Source organism: Anarhichas minor, unplaced genomic scaffold, assembly GCF_050575085.1.
Source record: "Anarhichas minor isolate MPS153535 unplaced genomic scaffold, ASM5057508v1 ptg000077l, whole genome shotgun sequence".
Classification (NCBI taxonomy): domain Eukaryota; kingdom Metazoa; phylum Chordata; class Actinopteri; order Perciformes; family Anarhichadidae; genus Anarhichas; species Anarhichas minor.
Window position 1 is genome coordinate 93,836 of NW_027466523.1, and position 27,620 is coordinate 121,455.

Sequence of the window (27,620 nt, forward strand, 5' to 3'; positions counted from 1 at the left end):
ATTTAAAACATACATTTCTGTAACTGTAGTGTTTAAACGTGATTTTATTACATATTTAAAATATTATCATTGACGTTTCACACTTCAGCAGCAGCTGTTCAAAGATAAAACAATAACACAATCAATACCTTGAGTGTGTTAATAAGAAAACATGCGTAAATATGAGTTATTGTAGAGTATTGAAGACAAAAAGTGTTGGAAAGCTACAACAATGTATTTACTCAAATACAATATTTTAATTCAATTTCAAGGTACTTATATTTTACTTGAGTATTTCCATGACATAGTTATTTATTTATGGAATTGTTCCACACACTGGTTTAGTTATTCTTACCAAAGTAAAATATAAAGACACACCGACCTGCTGGTGTTTTTCCGGTCTGTCCAGCAGGAGTCGCTAGTGAGCAACACCTTCTCATCTGAACTCCACACACGAAGCAGAGACAACAGCCAATCAGAGGTGAGCAGCCGCGGTCCCCGGCGCCTGCGCAGTAGAGGCATGGTCATTTTGTTGCTGTCTGCTGGCTCTTAGCGGTTCTTTCTGCGTGTTTGTAGTGTTTCAGTGAGCTCGTCCGGCCTAATGGAGACCTCCAGAGACCTGGTGAGTTCTGAGGCTCGTGTGTCCGGCGTTGTGGGTCAGATCGCGGCGTTAAAAGGCTGAGACAGAAAGACGAGGCCAGACTCCGTTGAGAAATCTTCTACTTTAACGTTCTCTTGCTTTTTTCATAAAGATACATACCTTATTAAAATGTTGTTTCACATTTGTATTGAGGAGATCAACATGAACTTTCATTCGGCGCATATGTAGCGCGCAGACTGTCTTCATGTAGTTTAATACTTGTGTTTATAAGAGCCTGATGACCGTCTCTGTGTGAGTACTGCTGTCACCCGGACACCGTCACATCCGTCTCTAGAATCACGTTCAGCACACTGGAGACATGTCTGCAACACACTGAGGTACCACATGTACCACATGTGCGCCGAGTCATAAAGAACCCAGTGTTTATTAAATGAGCTACATCCGGGTGTCTCGAGTCAGAACAACTTAAAACTGGCAGAATTGTGGAGGTCATCTGGTGCTCCATCCTCCTACTGTTCTCTCTCTCTCTCTCTCTCTCTGTCTGTCTCTCTTTCTCCCTCTCTCTCTGTCTGCACTGCAGTGGTGCTGGCAGCGGGTTACACTGATGTGAATGCAACAGCTGTCAGAACTGTGTGTGTCTCCGTGTGTCTGTGTGTGTCTCCGTGTGTGTGTCTGTCTGTCTCTCTGTGTGTGTGTGTCTGTCTCTGTGTGTGTCTGTCTCTGTGTGTGTGTGTGTGTGTGTGTGTGTGTGATTGTGTGTGTGTGTGTCTGTGTGATTGTGTGTGTGATTGTGTGAATGTGTGTGTGTGTGTGTGTCCTGGTCTTTATTGATGTATATCTGATTGATTTGATTATAATGAATGCAGCTATCTGAAGTGCTCAGACACACTACCACTTTAGTCCACAGGGGGCGCCAGAATCAACACTAAATGAAAGTTCCTCACAGTAACTTTAAGTAAAAGTACTAATACCACATAATAAGTAAAATACAGTAAAAAAATACAATGTTCTCTCTGAGATGTAGTAGCAGGAAATGTGAATACTCAAGTAAAGTAAAAGTACCTTGAAGGAGTACTCGAGTACATGTATAAGTATGTCGTCTCTGACTGCACATCCTCAGGCCGAGCGTCCGTCCAGGAAGCGCCGCGACTCCTTCGGGATGCTGGACTTCGGTCTGGAGGAGGACCGGAGCAGCTGCAGCACCGAATCCAGCGGGGGGAGCGGAGCCTCCAGCATCGAGGATAGTGAGGAGGAGGAGCTGGGGGGGGGAGGAGGAGGGACTCAACTCACCTCCTCCCTCACCCTCATCAAGACCAACGGACAGGTGTACACCTACCCCGACGGAAAGACCGGCATGGGTCAGTCTGATACACAAACATCATTAAAACACAAAGCTTCATGTGTTAAAGCTGCATTCTCTCTAGTGTCCACCAGGGGGCGACTCCTCTGGTTGTATAGAAGTCTATGAGAAAATGACTCTACTTCTCTCTTGATTTATTACCTCAGTAAACATTGTAAACATGAGTTTATGGTCTCAATCTCTAGTTTCAAGTCTTCTTCAATACAGCATGATGTTCATTTAGTACATTATGGTCCATTTAGAGTCAAACAGACCATAAAGCAGGGGATGCTTTAGGGCGGGGCTACACAGTGATTGACAGGTCTCCACCAGAGACGTATACGGCGTCTCTACGTCACTCCTCCTCAGTCCAGATACGGTCACTTCCTGTTCACTGGTTGATAAAAAAACAAGATGGCGACGGACAGAATGGTCGAAGTGGAGGCTTCAAAACATCCACAGATGTATAGGTGACGTCACCATGATGATGTAAACTTGTGATGGACAGTTTCTACTTTCATCTCCTTTAGTTCGTCTCAGCGGATCAGATCTGACAACATGTTGCTGTTTTCTCTCTAATGTGTGTGTGTGTGTGTGTGTGTCTCAGCCACCTGTGAGATGTGTGGTATGGTGGGCGTCAGAGATGCTTTCTACAGTAAAACCAAACGTTTCTGCAGCGTCTCCTGCTCCAGGAGCTTCTCGTCCAACTCCAAGAAGGCCAGCATCCTCGCCAGACTGCAGGTAGGAACACGTCCGTCTCCTGTGGGGACAACATCTTCAATGTGTTCGCTCGTTTAGCTTCCAGCCTTTAATACCAGCTTCTGGTATCCAGTGTGAAGTTTGTCCGTTCTGGGCTCCTGTAGAAACATGAAGATACAAACGTCTTTTTATAACATGAATACAACACAAGCGTTCTTAGTTTCAGGTGATTATACACTAATAAAAACACAGTTATAAATATTATATTTCTACCAATTAATCCCCCTAAAGGTTTCAAACTCCTTTAAATAACACACATTCTTTTCACGTTTAATTTCAGCAGATGAAACAATAACTTTTAGAAAGCCTAACTTGTCTCTTAAAGGGGAGGCCTGACTCGTCTCTCTGTCTCTCAAAGGGGAGGCCTGACTCTTCTCTCTCTCTCTCAAAGGGGAGGCCTGACTCGTCTCTCTCTGTCTCTTAAAGGGGAGGCCTGACTCGTCTCTCTCTGTCTCTCAAAGGGGAGGCCTGACTCGTCTCTCTCTGTCTCTCAAAGGGGAGGCCTGACTCGTCTCTCTGTCTCTCAAAGGGGAGGCCTGACTCGTCTCTCTGTCTCTCAAAGGGGAGGCCTGACTCGTCTCTCTCTGTCTCTCAAAGGGGAGGCCTGACTCGTCTCTCTCTGTCTCTCAAAGGGGAGGCCTGACTCGTCTCTCTCTGTCTCTCAAAGGGGAGGCCTGACTCGTCTCTCTCTGTCTCTGAAAGGGGAGGCCTGACTCGTCTCTCTGTCTCTCAAAGGGGAGGCCTGACTCGTCTCTCTCTGTCTCTCAAAGGGGAGGCCTGACTCGTCTCTCTCTGTCTCTCAAAGGGGAGGCCTGACTCGTCTCTCTGTCTCTCAAAGGGGAGGCCTGACTCTTCTCTCTCTCTCTCAAAGGGGAGGCCTGACTCGTCTCTCTCTGTCTCTCAAAGGGGAGGCCTGACTCGTCTCTCTCTGTCTCTCAAAGGGGAGGCCTGACTCGTCTCTCTCTGTCTCTCAAAGGGGAGGCTTGACTCGTCTCTCTGTCTCTCAAAGGGGAGGCCTGACTCGTCTCTCTGTCTCTCAAAGGGGAGGCCTGACTCGTCTCTGTCTCACAAAGGGGAGGCCTGACTCGTCTCTCTCTGTCTCTCAAAGGGGAGGCTTGACTCGTCTCTCTGTCTCTCAAAGGGGAGGCCTGACTCGTCTCTCCCTGTCTCTCAAAGGGGAGGCCTGACTCGTCTCTCCCTGTCTCTTAAAGGGGAGGCCTCCCACTAAGAAGGCCAAGGTTCTGCAGAAACGGCCTCTGATGACCAAACTAGCTGTGTTTGCTCATCATCAAACCAACCAGAGTGGAGTCAAGAGGAGCGGTGAGTTTACTAAATGACCTCATATATATATATATATATATATATATATATATATATATATATATATATATATATATATATATATATATATATATATATATATATATATATATATATATATATATATATATATATAGCAGGATGATCCATTTATAAAGTCGGCTCGTTTTAAAGTTGGATCGTGTCTCTTGTTTGTTTGTTTGTTTGTTTGTTTGCAGTAACTCTGGAGGTGTTTGATTGGGGTCGTTACCTTGGAGACGGAGATGTGACAGGAGCACCAGTCAGCTGCTTCAAACATGTGGGTTCATCACACACACACACACACACACATACACACACACACACACACACACACATACACACACACACACACAGACACACACACACAGACACATGTATATATACACAGTTGTGTGAAAAAGTGTTTGCCCCCTTCCTGATTTCTTATTTTTTTGCATGTTTGTCACACTTAAATGTTTCAGATCATCAAACAAATTTAAATATTAGACAAAGATAACACAAGTAAAAAAAAAAATCCAAACCTACATGGCCCTGTGTGAAAAAGTGATTGCCCCCTAAACCTAATAACTGGTTGGGCCACCCTTAGCAGCAACAACTGCAATCAAGCGTTTGCGATAACTGGCAATGAGTCTTTTACAGCGCTGTAGAGGAATTTTGGCCCACTCATCTTTGCAGAATTGTTGTAATTCAGCCACATTGGAGGGTTTTCAAGCATGAACCGCCTTTTTAAGGTCATGCCACAGCATCTCAATCGGATTCAGGTCGGGACTTTGACTAGGCCACTCCAAAGTCTTCATTTTGTTTTTCTTAAGCCATTCAGAGGTGGACTTGCTGGTGTGTTTTGGATCATTGTCCTGCTGCAGAACCCAAGTGCGCTTCAGCTTGAGGTCACGAACAGATGGCCGGACATTCTCCTTCAGGATTTTTTGGTAGACAGCAGAATTCATGGTTCCATTTACCACAGCAAGTCTTCCAGGTCCTGAAGCAGCAAAACAGCCCCAGACCATCACACTACCACCACCATATTTTACTGTTGGTATGATGTTCCTTTTCTGAAATGCCGTGTTACTTTGACGCCAGATGTAATGGGACATACACCTTCCAAAAAGTTCAACTTTTGTCTCGTCAGTCCACAGAGTATTTTCCCAAAAGTCTTGGGGATCATCAAGATGTTTTCTGGCAAAACTGAGACGAGCCTTTATGTTCTTTTTGCTCAGCAGTGGTTTTCATCTTGGAACTCTGCCATGCAGGCCATTTTTGCTCAGTCTCTTTCTTATGGTGGGGTCATGAACACTGACCTTAATTGAGGCAAGTGAGGCCTGCAGTTCTTTGGATGTTGTTCTGGGGTCTTTTGTGACCTCTTGGATGAGTCGTCGCTGCGCTCTTGGGGTAATTTTGGTCGGCCAGCCACTCCTGGGAAGGTTCACCACTGTTCCATGTTTTCGCCATTTGTGGATAATGGCTCTCACTGTGGTTCGCTGGAGTCCCAAAGCTTTAGAAATGGCTTTGTAACCTTTTCCAGACTGATAGATCTCAATTACTTTGTTTCTCATTTGTTCCTGAATTTCTTTGGATCGCAGCATGATGTCTAGCTTTTGAGGATCTTTTGGTCTACCTCACTTTGTCAGGCAGGTCCTATTTAAGTGGTTTCTTGATTGAGAACAGGTGTGGCAGTAATCAGGCCTGGGTGTGGCTAGAGAAATTGAACTCAGCTTTCCAAAGATGTGATAAACCAGTTAATTTATGTTTTAACAGGGGGGGGCAATCACTTTTTCACACAGGGCCATGTAGGTTTGGATTTTTTTTCCCCCTTAATAATGAAAACCTTCATTTAAAAACTGCATTTTGTGTTTACTTGTGTTATCTTTGTCTAATATTTAAATTTGTTTGATGATCTGAAACATTTAAGTGTGACAAACATGCAAAAAAATAAGAAATCAGGAAGGGGGCAAACACTTTTTCACACAACTGTATATGTGTATCAATGTACATATATATAAACATATATATATATATGTATGTTTGTGTGTTGTTGGTTGTGGATCAGGTGCCGATGGGGACGTCGTGGGGAGACATCAGTGAAGGCGTTCGGGTAGAAGTCACCAACACGGACAGCGTTCTGCCCATGAAGGTCTACTGGATCGCTGGCATCATCAAACTGGCCGGTACTGTACGATGACATCATGTGTTTTAATATTTAATAGACGTCTTCAAGCTTTAATCACTTTTAAAGCTTCACAACTGTTTTAGTTTAAACACGTGACTTAGGGTTCATTCTTTCTTTCTCTCTTTTGATTAATCTGTAGGAAACTAATAGTTGTAAAAATAGTTTTTTTAATGTTTTTTTAAAAATAAAAGTTGAAGTGAAGATGACTTTATCTCTGTTTCTGACGAGGATGAGAAAGATGAAGAAGAAGAAGGTTATGATGAAGATGACGATGATGAAGATCATGTGTCCATGTCTCTCTGCAGGTTTTAAGGCGTTGATGCGTTACGAGGGATTCGACAGCGACCCCACCAGAGACTTCTGGTTGAACCTTTGTGTGCCGGACATCCACCCGGTGGGCTGGTGTGCTGCTGGAGGGAAACCTCTGGTCCCCCCCCACAGTAAGTAGAGCCAGATACAAGACAGTAGAACCAGATAGAGGACAGTAGAGCCAGATACAAGACAGTAGAACCAGATAGAGGACAGTAGAGCCAGATACAAGACAGTAGAACCAGATAGAAGAGAAAATAACCAGATAGAGGACAGTAGAACCAGATAGAAGAGAAAATAACCTGATAGAGGATAGTAGAACCAGATGGAAGACAGTAGAACCAGATAGAAGACAGTTGAACCAGATAGAAGACAGTAGAACCAGATAAAAGAGAAAATAACCAGATAGAGGACAGTAGAACCAGATAGAGGACAGTAGAACCAGATAGAAGACAGTAGGACTAGATAGAAGACAGTAGAACCAGATAGAAGACAGTAGAACCAGATAGAAGAGAATATAACCAGATAGAGGACAGTAGAACCAGATAGAAGACAGTAGAACCAGATAGAAGACAGTAGAACCAGATAGAAGACAGTAGAACCAGATAGAGGACAGTAGAACCAGATAGAGGACAGTAGAACCAGATAGAAGAGAATAGAACCAGATAGAAGAGAATATAACCAGATAGAAGACAGTAGAACCAGATAGAAGACAGTAGAACCACCTCATTAGAACCATAATAAACATCTCTTCATGTGTTCTCAGCCATCCTGCACCGGTTCACTAACTGGAAGACTTTCCTCATCAAACGACTGACGGGATCCAAAACGCTGCCTCCAGACTTCCCCTCCAAGGTCTGACTCACACTCTGTGTTCCTCTATACCTGTGAGGACCTTCACTGACTCACACTCTGTGTTCCTCTATACCTGTGAGGACCTTCACTGCTATCATAATCCCTCCTCTAACACACATCCCTGAACGCAACATAACAGTCATCTCTTTTAAATCACTTCTTAAAACACATTTTTACAGACTGGCTTTAATGTGATGTAGTCACTTTTTATTTTAAAAAGTATTTATTTTATTTTTTTAAATTGTATTTATCTCTTAGTTCATTCTGATGGTCTCACTGAGCTTTCTGTTGTCTTGCTTTTGCTGCTTTTTTCTGCCAAAGCACTTTGTAAACTGTGTTTTTAAAGGTGCTGTATAAATAAAATAATAATAATTAATGTTATTATAACTCGTGTCCAGGTCCAGGAGAGCATGCGGGTCCCCTTTAAGAGGCAGATGAGGGTGGAGGTGGTGGATAAAACCCACCTGTGTCGGACCCGGGTGGCTCTAGTTGAACAAGTGAGACTCACCTGGCCAGGTATTTGATATTTTAAATGTATTGTTGTGTATTTCTGTGTATTGTGTGTGTTCTTGTCGCAGGTGATCGGCGGTCGCCTTCGTCTGGTGTACGAGGAGTGTGACGACGGCTCGGACGACTTCTGGTGCCACATGTACAGTCCGCTGATCCACAGCATCGGCTGGTCCAGATCCATCGGACACAGATTCAAACGATCCGGTGGGTTTAAACCTCAGAGTGGCTTTCAGTCAAAGAGCTCCAGATGGCGTGAGTAAGTGACCCTTGAGTGGAGGTTGTTCGGTCTACGAATAGTTACGATAGTTACTGATGCAGCTCCATGTGAAGACGTAGAACACGTAGCATTTAAGCCAGTGTGTGTGTGTGTGATGATGATGATGATGAAGAAACTGTGTTTCCAGATGTGTCGAAGAAACTGAGCGCTCAGACAGACGCTCCTGGAAAGCTGTTTGCCAAGGTGAGAACGACAACATCATCACCATCACCTGTGCGGGTGAAGGAGGTGTGGTGTGTACCTGTGCGGGTGAAGGAGGTGTGGTGTGTACCTGTGCAGGTGAAGGAGGTGGATCAGACCGGTTCCTGGTTCGAGGACGGGATGAAGCTGGAAGCCATCGACGCTCTGAACCTGTCGGCCGTCTGCGTGGCCACAGTGAGGAAGGTGAGGAGCAGCTGGATAGCTGACATGAACCTGAACGTCTCACCTGAATGAACACCTGTCACGTGTCCTCATCAGGTCCTGGCAGACGGGTATCTGATGATCGGTATCGACGGTTCGGAGGCGGCTGACGGTTCTGACTGGTTCTGTTATCACTCGACCTCTCCCTCCATCTTCCCCTCCGGCTTCTGTGAGATCAACAACATCGAGCTGACGCCCCCGAGAGGTATTCAGTTATTCATGTAATTATGATATTTATGTATTTATGTCGTATATCGTTTATTTATTATTGTTTCATGGATAGACTTTGTCATATGGACCAGAGAGCTGCGTTTACTCTCACAAACAGCAGACCACTAAATCTTCTTTCACAACTAGATCCATGAATCACTGAGGAACATTCTATACGTCAGTAATGAACAGAACTAAAGGATCCTGGGCCCCGTTCCTCATACGTGGCTAACTGAGTTAGCCGGATACTTTTCAGGATAAGATGACGTAGATCAGGCTTTTCGGTTCCACGAAGCAAGTTTGGCAAAATCACCATGGCAACACATCCATAAGCTTGAAGCTGCTCCAGCGCAGGCTAACTGAAGGTAGCTGGATAAGCTGCCACTCCCCCGGAAAACATGGCAGCTCCTGTCATATACGGTAGTCTAATGCGCTTGCGCATCTACCGGGGGTTATACGGGAGTTCCGGAAATGCATGTAAAGTGAGACACACGGTGATCCATTAAACCAGCTGAGCAAACTAAGAAGCCTCTATTGCATTAATGTACAGCTCCCTTCCTCAGAGATCCACTGATGAAGGAGGATATTAGTTAGATTAGCGTTTTATAGGGAGAGAGTTCTTCCACATCGCCAAGATCCGTCATCACATCATGATGACTTCCTGTACGAGCGCTATCCATTCTGCCCACAAGGAATCATTTATTTACAGACCTTCTGGAGCATACATTGAACACCACACGCTGCAGCCGAGCATTGACTCTCACACACTGGATGCAGCCTTGAGCTGTTCTGCGAGTGGTACATTGTTGTTCAGTGTCGGCGATGCGGAGAACATGGGGAAAGCCGCTGCATGCCGTGCTGTTGGTGAAGTTTATTTGGCGCTTAATAAAGTTATGGATGTGTTCATTACATCACCATGGCACATATTGTACTGACTCAGCATTCTGAGTAATGTGTGTGTGTTAGTGTTTACTTGCTCTCATGTCCTCTTGATGGCTGCGTTGCATACATGAGGGTTAAAGCACTCATAATGATATGACAGTGTTATTAGTACACCAGCATATCATTACTGTAGAACATGATGAAGGTGGACTCATGATAAGAACAGAGAGAATCACACTATTTATCTTCACTGCTTCAGTTGATTGAATGTCTGATGATGAATAACACACACACACACACACTGATCCGCCCACACACAGATTCACACACACATATTCAAACTGCTAGTTCTATATGGTAATCTACACATACATGTATGTACACATATATAGTACATGATACATGAGGGCATACAGTACATATATCCTCATATTAATGAGTATCAGTTAGATGCTCTTTGGGCTTGTTTTTATCTTATTCTGAAAGAGTTGAGATCATTATTGTCGCTATAGATCTCATTGGATGATGCATTCATGAAGCCTACTGCCAGCAGCTCATTTAAAGACATATCATCTGATTGATTGGGGTGATGAGGCATTAAAATGAGCCGATACATTTACAACACTTACGCATTTAACTTGTCTGTGATATTCTGCGTGCTTCTTGTCTAGCCCTCATAGCGGTGGAGGTGTTAGATGTTGCCGTGATTATGGTCTTGAATTCCTCATATGCGTTCATGATCATCTCCTGCTCGTCAGCGCAGTAAAAAGAGGCTCTTTCTTTGACTTTATTTAACATTGTACTGTTAGAAAATCATGGTTTCGGTGATCGACGCTTCCCCCTTTTGACGTAGGACGGGCACGCGCAATTATCCTGATCCTGATCGTCTGGTTCCAATTAACGAGACTGTTTGAGAGGATCAGCCTTGGAGAAACCAGATAGCCTGATGTCAATCATCTCGTTAATTTAAGCTGCTAACAGGACATTTGATCGACTTAGTTGAACCACGTACGAGGAACGGGGCCCTGGTGTCTTGGTTTCCAGGCTTTGGACACAAAGTTAACAAAGTAAACATGTCAGAATGTCAGATGTTCGTTCAAGATGTACACTTCAATCATCAACTTACAGAAGTCTGGTGATGAATAAAACTAAAGATCTTTTTACAGATAAATTCAATAATAAGCAAATAAGCAAAAAGAATAATAAATAAATAAATGATTTGCCGGATGAATAACAAACAAAAACACAATAAACAAAACAACAACAATACAGATGAACCTGACTTCCTTTAGCTTTACGTGCTGAATGACGTCATCTCTAAAGCAGGAAGTGTAACTGGAGAACCAACATCATTATGAAGGTTGAGATCTAGAGGACGCTGAAAACATCAATCAAAGGATGACGTTCAGTGTCCTGATCAAAAACATCTTACGAGTTTTTAAAATAGATTTCTAGTAGTTTGATAATTCAGGACGGAGCGAGACGAGCAGAGAGAAGTTAGTTTTGACCAGGAGACAACCTCCGGTTCTTTAAAGTGAAGTCAGAGCTTCATGTGTTAAAGCTGCATTCTCTCTAGTGTCCACCAGGGGGCGACTCCTCTGGTTGTATAGAAGTCTATGAGAAAATGACTCTACTTCTCTCTTGATTTATTACCTCAGTAAACATTGTAAACATGAGTTTATGGTCTCAATCTCTAGTTTCAAGTCTTCTTCAATACAGCATGATGTTCATTTAGTACATTATGGTCCATTTAGAGTCACACAGACCATAAAGCAGGGGATGCTTTAGGGCGGGGCTACACAGTGATTGACAGGTCTCTACCAGAGACGTATACGGCGTCTCTACGTCACTCCTCCTCAGTCCAGATATGGTCACTTCCTGTTCACTGGTTGTGATATAAACAAGATGGCGACGGACAGAATGCTGAACTGGAGGCTCGAGAGCCGTCACCATGACGACGTCCACTTCTTCACAGTCTGTGGTTTTGACTCTTCAGCAACGTGTCTGTAGATCAATCCCACACATCTGCTCTGGTCTTTGTGTTCTTCAGATTACACCAGTCTTCCCTTCAGGTGGTTCGAGTATCTGAAGGACAGCAAGTCTGTGGCGGCTCCTGTGAAGCTCTTCAGCAAGGTGAGAGCTGAACATGGTCTGATGGTCCTCAGGATCTACTGCTCTAGTTCTGTTTGTTCTGTTGGTCTGAAGACTGAGCTCTCTTCAATTAGTCACCATATAAAACACTAATCAAAGAGGTGAAACTCTTTCCTACAACAACACCAAACATGTAACTTGATCAATAGGATCTTTTATTAATAAACATCGAAAAAAAGTTGGGAAATTAGTGTTTGGTAGATTATTTCTCTGTAACAATGCTTCTTGGCAATAAATGTTATACCGTTGGAAAGCCTGTTTATTTACCTTTTAAACGGTGACACATTTGTAAGAAACATGCATTTGTGGGATGAGCAGCACAGCTGAGTATGTGGGTTGCGCCCAAGAAAGATTTGCCAAATCTTCTCTGCCAAACAGCTTATTCTGCTGTTGCTATTGACCGTCAGGCCCGTTTGCGCTGGTGTCGGCAACACCTGCACTGGAACCTGAACATGTGGAGGAACGTTATGTTCAGCGATGAGTCCAGATTCTGCCTAAGGAAGTTGGATCGTAGGGTCAAAGTGTGGAGAAGACGGGGAGAACGCTATGCTGATTGCTGCACCGATAGAGGAACACCTCTTGGTGGAGGCAGTGTGATGGTGTGGGGCGGCATCTCCATCACTGGAGAAACGAGGCTCGTCTTCATTGGAGGCAATCTCAATGCAGAGAGATATGGAGATGAGATTCTGCAACCAGTGGCGATCCCATTTCTCCACAGTCTGGGACCGAACTCCATCCTCCAAGATGAAGACGCTCGCCCCCACAGAGCGGTTTATCAGAGACTACCTCCAGAATGTGGGAGTAGAGGATGGAATGGCCGCCAGCAGTCCTGACCTCAACCCAAGTGAACACTTGTGGGACCAGCTGTTCGTGCCAGAGTGACCAACACAACCACGTTGGCTGACTTGCGACAAATCCTGCTTGAGGAGTGGAATGCCATCCCACAGCAGTGTGTGAGCAGGCTGGTGACCAGCATGAGGAGGAGGAGCCAGGCTGTTGTGGCTGTGTATGGTTCTTCCACACGCTACTGAGGCTCCTGTTTGTTAAATTGCCAATATGTCTTGTTTCTTCCTTGTAACTGATAGACTTCAATCATCCAATCCACCAAAGAACACCAAACAAGAGTCAATGGCAGAATAAGCTGTTTGGCAGAGAAGATTTGACAAATTTTTCATGGGCGCAACCCACATACTCAGCTGTGCTGTGTATATACACATGTATATATATATATATATATATACACACATGGTCTTCTACAGCACATCTAGTTTGCTCAGCTGACATCACAAACTGCTGTTTAACGTTAACAATGAACTTTCACACTCATTTTAATTTAAAGAAATTGTTCATCAAAATAATTATTTTTGCATTTATGTATGAATCCAAAGCGTACGACGTCTCTGCTGTGATGTTGTTGAAGCCTGAATTCGTGTCGTCTCCTCCGGCAGGACGTCCCTAATCACGGGTTCCGTCCCGGCATGAAGCTGGAGGCCGTGGACCTCATGGAGCCCCGGCTGGTCTGCGTCGCCACAGTGACCCGCATCGTCCACCGGCTGCTGAGGATCCACTTTGACGGCTGGGAGGACGAGTACGACCAGTGGGTGGACTGTCAGTCACCTGACCTGTACCCGGTCGGCTGGTGTCAGCTGACCGGCTACCAGCTGCAGCCTCCTGCTGTCACTGCAGGTCTCTCTCACACACACACACTCTCTCTCTCTCTCTATATATATAACACACACACACACACACACACACACACACACACACACACACACACACACACACACACACACACACACACACACACACACACACACACACACACACACACACACACACACACACACACACACACACACACACACACACCTAATGATGTAATGTAGTGAAGTAAAAGTACAACGTTTTGTACCAAGAACTTAAGTAACTGTACTTCGTTACTTTCCACCACTGCCATCTGACATGTAATATAATAATAATAATAATAATACATTTTATTTATATAGCGCTTTTCAGAGTACTCAAAGACACTTTACATTAAAATCATTATATATAAAAGCAATACACTAAAAACATAAAATACACAATATCGGTCACACATTAAAAGCAGTTTTGAACAGGTGGGTTTTGATTTGAGATTTGAATATGGAAAGTTCAGTGCAGTCTCGGATGTGTTTGGGGAGAGAGTTCCAGAGGGAGGGGGCAGATATGGAGAAGGCTCTGTCACCCCATGTCCGGTGCTTGGTCCTGAGTGGAAGAGACAGGAGGTTGGCATCAGAGGAGCGGAGCCGACGGGATGGAGTGTGGTGGTGAAGCAGGTCGGTGAGGTAGGAGGGGGCCTGATTGTGGAGGGCTTTATGAGTGAGGAGAAGGATTTTGTATTCAATCCGTTGTGGGACGGGGAGCCAGTGGAGGTTCTGGAGAACAGGAGTGATGTGGTCATGATGTGGAGTTTATTTAGGATTTTGTATGATGTGCCGTGAAGAATGCTGTTGCAGTAGTCAATTCTGGAGGTGATGAAGGCGTGGATCAGAGTTTCAGCAGCAGATGAGGAGAGTGATGGGCGGAGACGGGCGATGTTTTTTAAGTGGAAAAAGGCAATATAATAACTTTGAATGAGTTTAGCTTTCTTTAGCTGTATCAGCTACAGTTGTGTGAAAAAGTGTTTGCCCCCTTCCTGATTTCCAAACCTACATGGCCCTGATTTCCAAACCTACATGGCCCTGTGTGAAAAAGTGATTGCCCCCCCCCTGTTAAAACACAAATTAACTGGTTTATCACATCTTTGGAAAGCTGAGTTCAATTTCTCTAGCCACACCCAGGCCTGATTACTGCCACACCTGTTCTCAATCAAGAAATCACTTAAATAGGACCAAAGTGAGGTAGACCAAAAGATCCTCAAAAGCTAGACATCATGCTGTGATTTTTTTTCCCCCTTAATAATAAAAACCTTCATTTAAAAACTGCATTTTGTGTTTACTTGTGTTATCTTTGTCTAATATTTAAATTAGTTTGATGATCTGAAACATTTAAGTGTGACAAACATGCAAAAAAATAAGAAATCAGGAAGGGGGCAAACACTTTTTCACACAACTGTATATACCACATGACTGACCAATCACAGAGCCCCTGTCAGTTGTTCTACCTAGTAACAAGCCAAAGTACGATTCTGACAGGGAGCTCCTATTTAGTTTGACAAGCTTCAATCCAGATGAATAAATAAAGTGTGTTTGTGTTTCAGGCTCCAGAGATCTCCAGTCAGCCTCCAAACAGAGGAGGAAGTGTCAGCAGTACAAAGGACAGAAGAAGAGTGCGTCTGTAAAACATTTAAACGTCTCCATCAGGAAGCTGTAAACTGACACAGGATGTAAAACACTGACACCAAACTGTGTTCAGAGTTTGACAGAATATTTTGATGTATTTCACATTCATAAATACTTGATAAAAAAAAAAGTTAATTAAATATGTACAAAAAGAAAATCATACGTGTAGAAATGAGCATAAAGACTAAAATAGACGTTAATTTATTGAGCTAAAACGGAAACAAACAAGAATAATATATAAATAAGTTTGATATATTTTTGTTCGACAATATTGCAAATGATTATATGAATATTATATGAAGTTTTTATAGATATTGTTGGTGTCCTCGAAAGAGACAAATATGAAAATATTACTAATATAATTATTTCTGGAGGATACTTGAGCTGTTTCTCTGACTTTACGTCTTCGTCTCTCAGAGAGGAAGTTGTCCGTCGCTAAGCGTCCCGTCAGCCTCTCCGGCGCCGTGGTAACGGGCGTCCCCATGAGCCAATCAGGAGACGAGAATGAGACGTCGCTCAATTACCCATCACCCCCTACTCCGGCCTCATCAGCCCAGCCCCTCTCAGCCGACCCAGAGAGCAGCCCGAACACTGAGGGGGGGGCAGGTACACACACACACACACACACACACAGTCCATTCTATAATACAATAATATTATTAACATTATGACTACTACATGAACATATTAACATTATTAATATTATGACTACTACATGAACATATTAACATTATTAACATGACTACTACATGAACATATTAACATTATGACTACTACATGAACATGTTGTAGTGTGTGTGTGTGTGTGTGTGTGTGTGTGTGTGAACGCGTGTGTGTATGTCCTTGAGCCTTTTTTAAGATGGGAAAAAAAAATGATCTCCGTGGTCAACTCAGTAGACACTGACATGTTAGTGCACCTATATGCTGAAATTCACGGTAAACACATTTAAACGGCACAGATCGGGAGCGAGCGAAGGACTTTGAAAGCTAGCGGAAAGATTAATGTGAGACAACATCCGGTTTCTTCAGACAAACATCCGGTTTTCAGAATAAGATGCCAACAAAGTATGAATTATATTCACATTAAGTATAAAACATGCTACCTGCATCTCGTGAACCAAATGTTATTGCCCTTTTGTTCATATAGCAGTACTTTTAAAATAAAAGTGCGCAATACACTACTTTTGAATTCATTATTGAACTTTGCCATAACAATGCGATTAACCGCGATTAATCGCAAAAATTCCATGCGATTAATCGCGATTAAATATTTTAATCGTTGCCCAGCACTATTAATATTATGACTACTACATGAACATATTAACATTATGACTACTACATGAACATATTAATAGTATTAACATTATGACTACTACATGAACATATTAACATTATGACTACTACATGAACATATTAACATTATGACTACTACATGAACATATTAACATTATTAACATTATGACTACTACATGAACATATTAACATTATGACTACTACATGAACATATTAATAGTATTAACATTATGACTACTACATGAACATATTAACATTATGACTACTACATGAACATATTAACATTATTAACATTATGACTACTACATGAATATATTAACATTATGACTACTACATGAACATATTAACATTATGACTACTACATGAACATATTATTATTATTAGGGCCTGAGCACCGACGTAGTCGGAGCAGAGGACCTATTGTTTTTCGATTGTTTATTATTATTATACTTATTCTTAGTGTTTCGTCGCAAAAAGGAGGTGCTTGGGATACTGGGAAAATGTCGAAATTTGGCACGCAAGCCAGAATTTGCGAAAATTGCAGTTTGATTGGGGTGTCCAACTGCGGTATGAAATATTGGCTCGATAGCGCCCCCTATTGAGTAGCCCCAACATTGGGTTTCACCTAGCTGTATGAAATTTGGTAGGTATGCGGATCGTGATGAGACGCACAAAAAATCCTCTTGGAGTTTTTCATTAAACCAAACAGGAAGTCGGCCATTTTGAATTTTATGACGTTTTTTTACCATTTCAAGGCGTCATACTTTAACAAACTCCTCCTAGAGATTTGACCCGATTGACTTCAGATTCGGTCAGTATGCTCTTGAGACCTTGGCAGTAAAAAGTTACTCAAAGATCAAAAAGTTATCGAACTATGTGTCTGTGGCGTGGCGTCAAAAAAACACCATTCGCCGCGAAACAGGAAGTTGTTGTAACTCGGCCGTACATTGTCGAATCTGCTCCAAATCTCTCATATGTCATAACATCCTGACCCGGAACACATCTATGTAATAATTTAGAATCATAGTAATAGCGCCACCTAGTGGCAACTGGAAGTTGTAAGTTGTGTACTTTGACATCCTGCTCCTCACAGATGAATCAGATCCCTCTAAAATGTTGTCAGAACAGCCTTAAGACCCTGATAATGCTTCATTGTGAAGATTGTAAGAAGTTGTTGAAGGGCGGCGACGTGGCGGTTCGGCGAATTTCGATCCTTCGCCATGAACGAATAAACTGATGTAACTCAACTCCACATCATCAGATCTTTACCAGATTGCACATGTCTGATTAGACTCCCGGCCTGAAGACATCTGCAGGCCAATTTTGAATCATAGTCATAGCGCCACCTACTGGTAACAGGAAGTTAAAGTCATTATACTTTGGCTTGTTTCTCTTAGTAGGTAAATCAAATCAACATCAAATTACTTCCACACAAATGTAAGAAGTTCATAATACCAGTTCATCAAGCTTTTGATGTTTCGTCGAACGCCGTTGCCGTGGCGATGCAGTCTTCGCCGTTAACAACGAAGGTCATTTTGAGAGGCTAAAAATGCTCGAAACATAAGCAAACTTGGCAAGCAGATTACAAGCCCAAAATTTAGTTATGGAATATGATTTTATTGGTTCAGAGTGGCAAATCGGCTCAATAGCGCCCCCTACTAAATTTCGACGAAGCAGCCCTCGCAGTGTTTGACCTAGATGTATGAAATTTGGTAGGAACATGTATCACATATGGACTTAAATAAAAGTCTCTTGGGGCCATGCTCTAAACCCAACCGTAAGTCAGCCATTTTGAATTTATTATGAATTTCTAGTGTCGTTTTTGTCATTTCCAGGCGCTGCACTTTAACGAACTCCTAGGGAATTAATCAGATCAACTTCAAATTTGGTCGGTACAGTCTAAAGACCTTTGTGATGAAAAGTTACTCAAAGCTTGTTTCGTGAAAAGCTGTTGCCGTGGCGACACATTCTTCACCATCAAAAATTAAGGTGTTTTTGAGAGGCTAGACATGCTCGAAACATAAGCAAACTTGGCATACACATTTAAAGCCCAAAATGTAGTTATATAATATGATTTTATTGGTTCAGAGTGGCAAATCGGCTCAATAGCGCCCCCTACAAAAGTTCAACGAAGCAGCCCTCGCTGTACGTTTCACATAGATTTACAAAATTTGGTAGGCACATGTATCACATGTGGACTTAAAATAAAGTCTCTTGGGACCATGCTCTAAACCCAACCGGAAGTCAGCCATTTTGAATTTTGTATGAATTTCTCGTGTTTTTTTTCCATTTCCAGGTGCTGTACTACGAACTCCTCCTAGGGAATTAATCCGATCAGCTTAGAATTTGGTCAGAACAATCTAAAGACCTTAGCGAATAAAAGCTTTAGGTTTCATCGAACGACGTGGATATGGTGTGATGGCCATTTTACATGGTTCGCCATCATTCCATCAAGCTGTACTTTGTCAAAACTGTCCCAAACTTGACATGCTTGTTGACTGTCATGACTTTAGGACTTCTGCATGCCAATATTAACTCATAGTCATAGCGCCACCTACTGATAAGCACGGACGTAAGCAGGATTCTATAATTACAGCGGCCCAAACTCTGAACTTATTGAAAAGGTTTGTGGGCACACCATGAGAAAAAGACTTCTCTGATCTAAATATGTGCAAACTAAGATGCTTGGAGAGCAAACGTTAGATAACAGTGGATTAACAGTGGATCTGTCCAGAGCTTCTTCATGACAATCAGGTTAAACGTTATAATGAATGCTTCACACTACAATCTAAAGTTACAGAAGAACTTAAAATGAAGTGTTAAATTGAAGTGTTCAAGTAACAGCAGATGGCACTACTGTTTTGTTAACTTTCATGTAAGTCCAAATACAATCAGCAGGACACTGCAGGGAGTTGAACCCCATCCCAGTAAACTGACAGTCTGTTATGTTACAAACACTGAAGCGCATTCACACACATTCATTTTCTTAATGATCTTAACAGGCTTACATTTATGATTGTATCGGAGGTACACTCAAAACATTTGAGGCTTAAGACCTGGCAACATGATCTTGCTACGCTGCTGGTCGACGCAGGAAATATCATCTAACTCGTGCACGCAGTGTATGATGGTCACAGAAATGCATGGCCAGAGTCCTGCTAGTACCCTCGACGTGCGTGAAGTTGCGAGGGCCCGATCAATGCTGCTCGCAGCTTTAATTAACATTATGACTACTACATGAACATATTAACATTATGACTACTACATGAACATATTAACATTAACATTATGACTACTACATGAACATATAAACATTATGACTACTACATGAACATATTAACATTATGACTACTACATGAACATATTAACATTATGACTACTACATGAACATATTAACATTAACATTATGACTACTACATGAACATATAAACATTATGACTACTACATGAACATATTAACATTATTATCATTATGACTACTACATGAACATATTAACATTATGACTACTACATGAACATATTAACATTATTATGACTACTACATGAACATATAAACATTATGACTACTACATGAACATATTAACATTATTAATATTATGACTACTACATGAACATATTAACATGACTACTACATGAACATATTAACATTATGACTACTACATGAACATATTAATATTATTAACATTATGACTACTACATGAACATATTAACATTATGACTACTACATGAACATATAAATATTATTAACATTATGACTACTACATGAACATATTAACATTATTAATATTATGACTACTACATGAACATATTAATATTATCACTAGTGCATTAACATTATTGCATCATTACTAACACATTAACATTATTAACATTATTACTAATACTTTATTAACCATCAAAATACTTTCACACAAATTGTCTGTAATTCTGTAATACAAAAATTGTATTATGTTAATTATTGAATTGAGTAATTTATTAATGGTTTCTTATATAAACTTTTGAAAAGTTTAATTTAAAATCATATTTCTTCATGTAAACATCTTAAGTGAAGTCAAAGTACCTCAGATGTCTTTTGTTTCTGCAGCTTCACAGATTAAAGCAGAGAACATGGAAGGAGCTGAGTTTTCTTCTCAAACAGAAACTAACGGATCTTCTGGAGAGTTCTTCACCAACCAGCACCAGTAGGCCTCATCCATCCTTCTCCTTCATCTCGCTCTACAATTATGAGTTTCAATCCTCATCAAACTCATCTACTGTGGCTTAATCACTTTTTCTCTTGGTGTCCAGTCAGACCAGAACGTGGCTCAGCATAGTTCAACCACGTCTACATCGTGTTGATGTAGACGTGTCGTCTGGCGATGTATTCGGGTTTATAGCGTCTAAAGTCACTGAGGTCCTCTGTATTCTCCCATTTAAAAAGCTGGATATTTTAAAAGCTAATTATATTGTTTATTTTAGGATCATTATAGTTAAATAAGAAAAATTACACAACGAACAACAAATGGTCTATTCAACTGATTATTTATGAGCTGTAATTTATTTTTAATTGGTTGATTTTGAGCATAAATGCTGGTCTGACAGGGACCTTCTTTGTTTCCTAACATCACACTCGCCATCTCCATTTTTTGGGGGCTTCCCAACAACAAAAATTCCCTTTCGCAGTCTTCATTTTGTAGCCTCATGGGAGGCGGGGGGGCGGTAATGGTCCTGTTGCTGTCGGAAATATGACGACACTCTCTCAGACTCTTCTGACTGAGCAACAAGAACCAGAATACAGAAACATTTATGGATAAAGAAGAAGCTGAAGGAGGTCCGGGATAGTAGAGTTACTCATCTTTGGTTGAAAAAAACAAAAAAGCAATCAACGAAGGGATGATGTGACAAGAACATCTTTGTAGGATGAGTTTTTCCAACGCTAACATCTTTGTTGTTTTTTGGTGTTTGTGTGGTGTGTTTGAGGGTCAGAACTCTTGCGTATGTAATAATTATAACAATAATACTGAATGCTGTGTAATGTCATGTTGAGATTAGCAGACATTTAAAAACCCTTTTGTGTGTGTTTGTGAGATAAAGTGTGTGTGTGTGTGTGATGTGGATTCTGGACTGATGAGTTGTCTCAAGAACGTCTGCGTCGTGACAGCGTCGTGTTCAGCAGTAATATGTATATTATTACTGTTTAAAAGTTTAAAAACAGCCAAAAGTGAGTGAAGTTTGGTTGAAGGTGTTTTTATCAAAGATTCTTCTCCACTTAAACTGCAAGCTAGCTAACAGTGAACTATTAGTACAGTTTAAACTTATGAAAACAACTGTTAAAAACAGCTCACCCTCAGTGAAAACAACTACAAACGCTCTCTCTCTCTGATCAGGGCTCTAACTGTGTGAATTATGTTTCTGTTGTGGTTGCAGTTTATACTCCAACAGAGGATTTTATTCAATAAAACTGGATGTTAGCAACACAGCTAACATGCTATGTTAGCTTCCTCTTCGAAACACTGTCGAGACCAGGAGACAACCTCCGGTTCTTTAAAGTGAAGTCAAAGCTTCATGTGTTAAAGCTGCATTCTCTCTAGTGTCCACCAGGGGGCGACTCCTCTGGTTGTATAGAAGTCTATGAGAAAATGACTACTTCTCTCTTGATTTATTACCTCAGTAAACATTGTAAACATGAGTTTATGGTCTCAATCTCTAGTTTCAAGTCTTCAGTACAGCATGATGTTCATTTAGTAACTTATGGTCCATTTAGAGTCAAACAGACCATAAAGCAGGGGATGCTTTAGGGCGGGGCTACACGGTGATTGACGCCATCTCTACGTCACTCCTCCTCAGTCCATATATGGTCACTTCCTGTTCAATGGTTGTGAAAAAAACAAGATGGCGACAGCGAAACCGCCGAACTCGATGCTTTAAAACGTCCACAATCCAATGAGAGACGTCACCGTGACTACGTCCACTTCTTATTTAGACAAACTTCTTCTGCTCGGTATTGACAGAGAATATCGCCTCGGTATCAGAAACTCTGGAATAGAAACATTTACGGTACTAAACTTGACATTTGATACTCAGATTAGAAGTAAATCTCTACTGAATCTTTATTCCGTATATTCTTTTATTTGCTGCAGTGTGACGTCAGAGAGTCCGACAGTTAAACTCACAGTTTTGTTTTTTTAGATATCCAGCTAAACGTCGTGCTGGGAGTTTCCCAGCAGCTCAGTGGTCCTTCACTAAATAGCAAAACACTTTATTATTAGATTGTAATTTTGTACGTCTTCATTCGCTAACTATTTATACCTCACAAAATGATTTATCACATGATTAAAATAATCTTAAAAGTTGTAAAAGAGATTATTTCAAAAACACTGTAGAGTTTATTTGATTTTTTTCTAAATCTAGTCTGAAAATGATCATATTCTAACTAAAAAACGTAACGTGTAATAAAGGTAATTTTTGTTCACAAAGAAAAGATAAAATTCTAATTTAACACTACAAAAACAAAAATATGTTGATGTAAATTATTTATCACTAAAAGGAAAAACATATTTTCTATAAATGTTTAACTTCCGTATAACATAATTACTTCAGACTGCTAAAATGAGCGCATTCATTTATCATGTAACATTTAGCTGAATACAGTTAAAGTGCGTTCGACTAAGAATGCGTTTATTGTGTTTTACCCACATTGGACTCGATGATATCAGTGAGTGTATCCATGTTCCCCAGATCAATATTCTTACAATCTGTTTGTTGTTTCTCTGGATCAATATGTTGAAATCACAGGCATCACTTTTAAGCTGTTTATCAAGTTTTTTCTTTTTTTTTGTTAACATCCTTAAAACCAACTCCCTCAAATCTTAGTAGAAGACAGTTCTCTTGACATCAGACATTGATCTCTCCACAGTGGCACAATGAAGTTTTACCATTCAAACTGCATTTAAAACGTCTTCTTCTGTCGTTCTTTCTGTAACTTTGATCAATCTTTTGACAACTCAAAACAGAATACCTTTGAGAGGACGTAACTCTGGAACCGTTCAAAAACTCAATGTAGAACCTTAAGAACATAACAGAACATGTTTTAAATAGTAAACACTTAAATAGTTTGTTTGAGGTGCTCTGTAGATAAGTAGTCATGTACATTTGACAAACAATACCAAGTTATTAATGTGCTTCTAGCATGGTTATATGCACAGTAACATGCTGACATTATAACATGGTAGCGTGGTTATTATTGTGCTTCTAGCATGGTTATATGCACAGTAACATGCTAACATTCTAGCATGGTAACATGGTTATTAATGTGCTTCTAGCATGGTTATATGCACAGTAACATGCTAACATTCTAGCATAATAACATGGTTATTAATGTGCTTCTAGCATGGTTATATGCACAGTAACATGCTAACATTATAACATGGTAACGTGGTTATTATTGTGCTTCTAGCATGGTTATATGCACAGTAACATGCTAACATTCTAGCATGGTAACATGGTTATTAATGTGCTTCTAGCATGGTAATATGCACAGTAACATGCTGACATTATAACATGGTAGCGTGGTTATTATTGTGCTTCTAGCATGGTTATATGCACAGTAACATGCTAACATTCTAGCATGGTAGCATGTTATTATTGTGCTTCTAGCATGGTAATATGCACAGTAACATACTAACATTTAGCAGCTGAGGAGCGTTGATTAGCTTGTTAGGTAACATCCTGTTAAAAAAATGCTGAACAACACGAATCATCAGGTTTCATCCTCTTGAAGGTGTCAGATTTGATGGCGATCAATGTGCTAAATGTGGAGACACGGTGCAACCTGAGTACACTGCAGCTTGAAGGCGTTTTCTTTAACTGAGAAACGGCAGATTGAAACAGAAACCGTTCTCAGTGGACGGAGCAAACTAACTTTTCATGTCCAAATATTTCAGAAACGAGGTGGAATCTGTTTTTGGTTGGTTGCAATGAAAAGGGAAGGGAAGGTCAAAATGAAGAGAAAAGATGCCTTTTGAAAGTTATATTATTTAAAAAATATGAGTGTTCGTGTGAAGAAAGACTTCAACAAACGTGACTAGTCACATTGTTGACAGAAACACTTTAAGCTTTTTCTACGATGTTCATTGTTAGTTTTGTCGACACATTGTGTTTGTATCTGAGACAATACGATCGCTGTAATGTAATCTATCGATGCAGTGAGTACGTTTTTTATTTACAATTTTTGAATGTGACTATTCTCTAGTTTGTGTGCAGTTGATTTAAACACCGGTCCTGAAGCGCGTCTTCTCTTCTCTCTGGACTCTGTCTTGTTGTTAACGAGGGCCACGTGGCACCTTGAAGGTCCTGTGCAGTAAACAGTGTGCTAACAGTGCAGCTACATCAGACCACAGTAACTACGACAACAAAGTGGTTAATTTCGTTAACGACAGAAAATATCCGTTGAGCTTTTTGTCACAATCTAAATATCTATAAATCTAGACAATCTAAATAAAAAGTCACTTTGAAAAACAATGATTGCAATTTTCGTCGTGAAACAAACTAAAAAAATAAAACAATGCACTTATTACCATTTTAATGGAAAGTCTTATTTTAAGACCTGTGAAAGATTATCCCTTCAGAAGTTGATTTAGCTGTTTGACAAATTGTACTCACATTATAAGTTCTTCCAGTTGTTATTTCTGGTGATGTCTAATATTGTTGGTTTATGTCTAAATCATTTCAGATCATCCTAAGAACGAGATAACTGCTGAGATAAACCTTAAAACCTGGCAGCATTTATAAAAGAACAAACAAATATAATAAAAATATGATTATAAATGATATTATATAATATAGTTTATATCAAAAATAACATAAATGAACGTAAAGAGCTGTGGATGTTACCCTTTAAATGCTTTGAAGGATTGAAATTCACCACTAAAAGGAGAATAGAAGAAGAAAGAAACCAGAAAAAAACATTTTTATTGTCATGTACATATACACATACACGAAATTTGACCTCTGCATTTGACCCATCCCTGTATATAGGGAGCAGTGGGCTGCCAATGACAGGTGCCCGGGGAGCCGGGGATTCAGTGTCTTGCTCAGTGTCTTGCTCAGAGGATCGAACCTTTGACCCTGCGGTTACCAGACAACCCTCTTAACCCAGTGAGCCACAGTCGTCGTCCCCCGAATAAGTGCCAACAAGAAGTAAAACAGACACTAACCGGGTGTTAAAATGAACACTGATCACATTAGAATGTAAACTGATCTGTGTTGATATTGTTAAATGTAATCTAAACTATCCCGCCAAGAAAAAAAAGGAAACTTGAGAAGTGTTCAAAATAAAAAATACTAGTTTTTACAAATGTCTGACTTGGTCTCGTGATCTTGATTTAAACTACGACACTGTAATTTAAAACTTGTTGACGTCATCATTTTGACTTAATTTCTTAATTGTTGGTACGCGACTAAAAGATGTACCTGATATCTCATCATTTGTATTCAATTCCTCAAACTCAAAGTGTTTTTTACTTATTATCTGTAGAGTTTTTACTTGCATGAGTATTTATTCTAATTTTTGTCATGTTGAAGTTTTAATTTACTTTGTATTAAAATAGGCTTCTACACTAATCTAATGTAGGTGGAAGGCGTGATGACAACACGCAAATCAAGTGTTCTGGGCTTGCAGTGTGTGTGTGTGTGTGTACTGTTTTCTTAGATTGTCGTCTGTTTGTTTGTTGTCTTTTTGTAAGTGAATCCCCGATAATGTCCAACTGTCTTATTTGTATCACGGTGCTATCTATGTACTCGTTTTGATAAACGCTGTCGACGTTGTATAAGAAGAGAAATGATTGATGTGAGTTGACGAGGTCGGCGATGGGAAGGAGCACTTTGTGACTTACTAAAGTGTTTTCATAGACTGTGGTTTGGGAGCTAAAGCTAAAAAAATAACGTTTGATTCTTGAAAACAAGATCAGCTGCGGTTGCTTTTCAGTTTTTCTGTCCGAATATCTTAAGATAACAATCGGTAACGTATTTAGTCTAAGGTTATAGTTTAATGGTGATCAGGACTATTTATAGCCAGTAGAACAACATTCTGGCGTAAAAGATCTTAGATCAGGTTCAAATGTTTGGACTTCACGTTTATTACTTGGATTCAATACTGAATTCCAAGACTGGTACAACATTTTAGAGATGATTAATTTGAGGTCATCAGTTTACTATCTGGAGATTATTACTAATTATTGGATCCGATCTAAAATTGGATTGCGTACAAAAGTTTGGAGTTTGGTTGTAGTCTTTGGTGTATTATCTTGAAATTTAAGGTCTTGAATCAGGTACAAAATTTGGAGATAACCAAGTTGGGATCATGAGTTTATTATCTTGAGATTGTCTTTTATCGTTTATGAATGTTTTGTACCGGATCTGAAACTGGATCAAGTTTGGACCCCAAACTGACCTGATGAAGACCTACCGAATCCTGATGCATTTGGATGATTTTTGACCTCAAAAAAGAAGATAATGAAATCATGATCACAGGAACCTTTGAGGTCATTTATGAACCTGACAAACTATTAGCAACCGCTCCGCTCTCGGGTTCAGTCGGACTTGTGTTTAACATTTGAATTTTACCTTCATTTGGTGCTGCGCTCATTTTAAAACTGTTAAATAATCAAGCTTCCGTCTTGTGTTTTCTTACGTTACGGTCGTATTCGATCTGTAAATGTAGACTTTGCAGTACTTCACAGGAAACCTTTAACACCTGCAAGACGGAGCCAAAAAAAACAGCAAAAAAAAATGTTCCGCTAAGCTAAAGCTAGGTAGCTTAGCTAAAGCTAGTTAGCTTAGCCTCGCCGGTTTTTATTTATTTATGTGCCGTTGGATAAAAGAGTTTGAGTTGCACACTAATAAGATTAATGGAAACCTGCCAACTGTATAAATGTCCATTCGGTTGTTCTGTGAACTCGTTTACTGAGGTCATGTCAAATGTTTTTCTTTTTCTATCTATGTACTAAAGTGTATGACAAAAGAAATGTACTTTATGTACTGATGGTAACATGAAGCTTTTTTTTAAATACATTGTGCAATTTCTGGCAGCATGATTGTGAAGACACTATTGCATTTAGACGACTCACTTCACATTTTTTATGCAATAAAATGTTATGAGAAAATCTGACGAATTGACGTTATTATGTTTTACTTATAGCGTTATTTATTGTACGTTTTATTTCAGAATGAAGTTTTGGTATCTTT

The 27,620-nt window shown here is 40.5% G+C and overlaps 1 protein-coding gene across 1 annotated transcript; it reads left to right on the plus strand.

The window, feature by feature from the left end:
* Positions 1–476: 476 nt before the first annotated feature.
* Positions 477–27,543, plus strand: LOC142937864 (MBT domain-containing protein 1-like). Its single transcript, XM_076080966.1, has 18 exons — positions 477–601; positions 1,701–1,938; positions 2,527–2,660; positions 3,890–3,998; positions 4,217–4,296; positions 6,067–6,184; positions 6,492–6,626; positions 7,262–7,350; positions 7,749–7,847; positions 7,929–8,064; positions 8,265–8,320; positions 8,417–8,521; positions 8,597–8,744; positions 11,682–11,764; positions 13,231–13,468; positions 15,024–15,092; positions 15,523–15,711; positions 20,482–27,543. Exons 1-18 carry the CDS (start codon positions 581–583, stop codon positions 20,580–20,582), a joined length of 2,148 nt encoding a protein of 715 aa, XP_075937081.1. The 5' UTR covers positions 477–580; the 3' UTR covers positions 20,583–27,543.
* Positions 27,544–27,620: the final 77 nt, after the last annotated feature.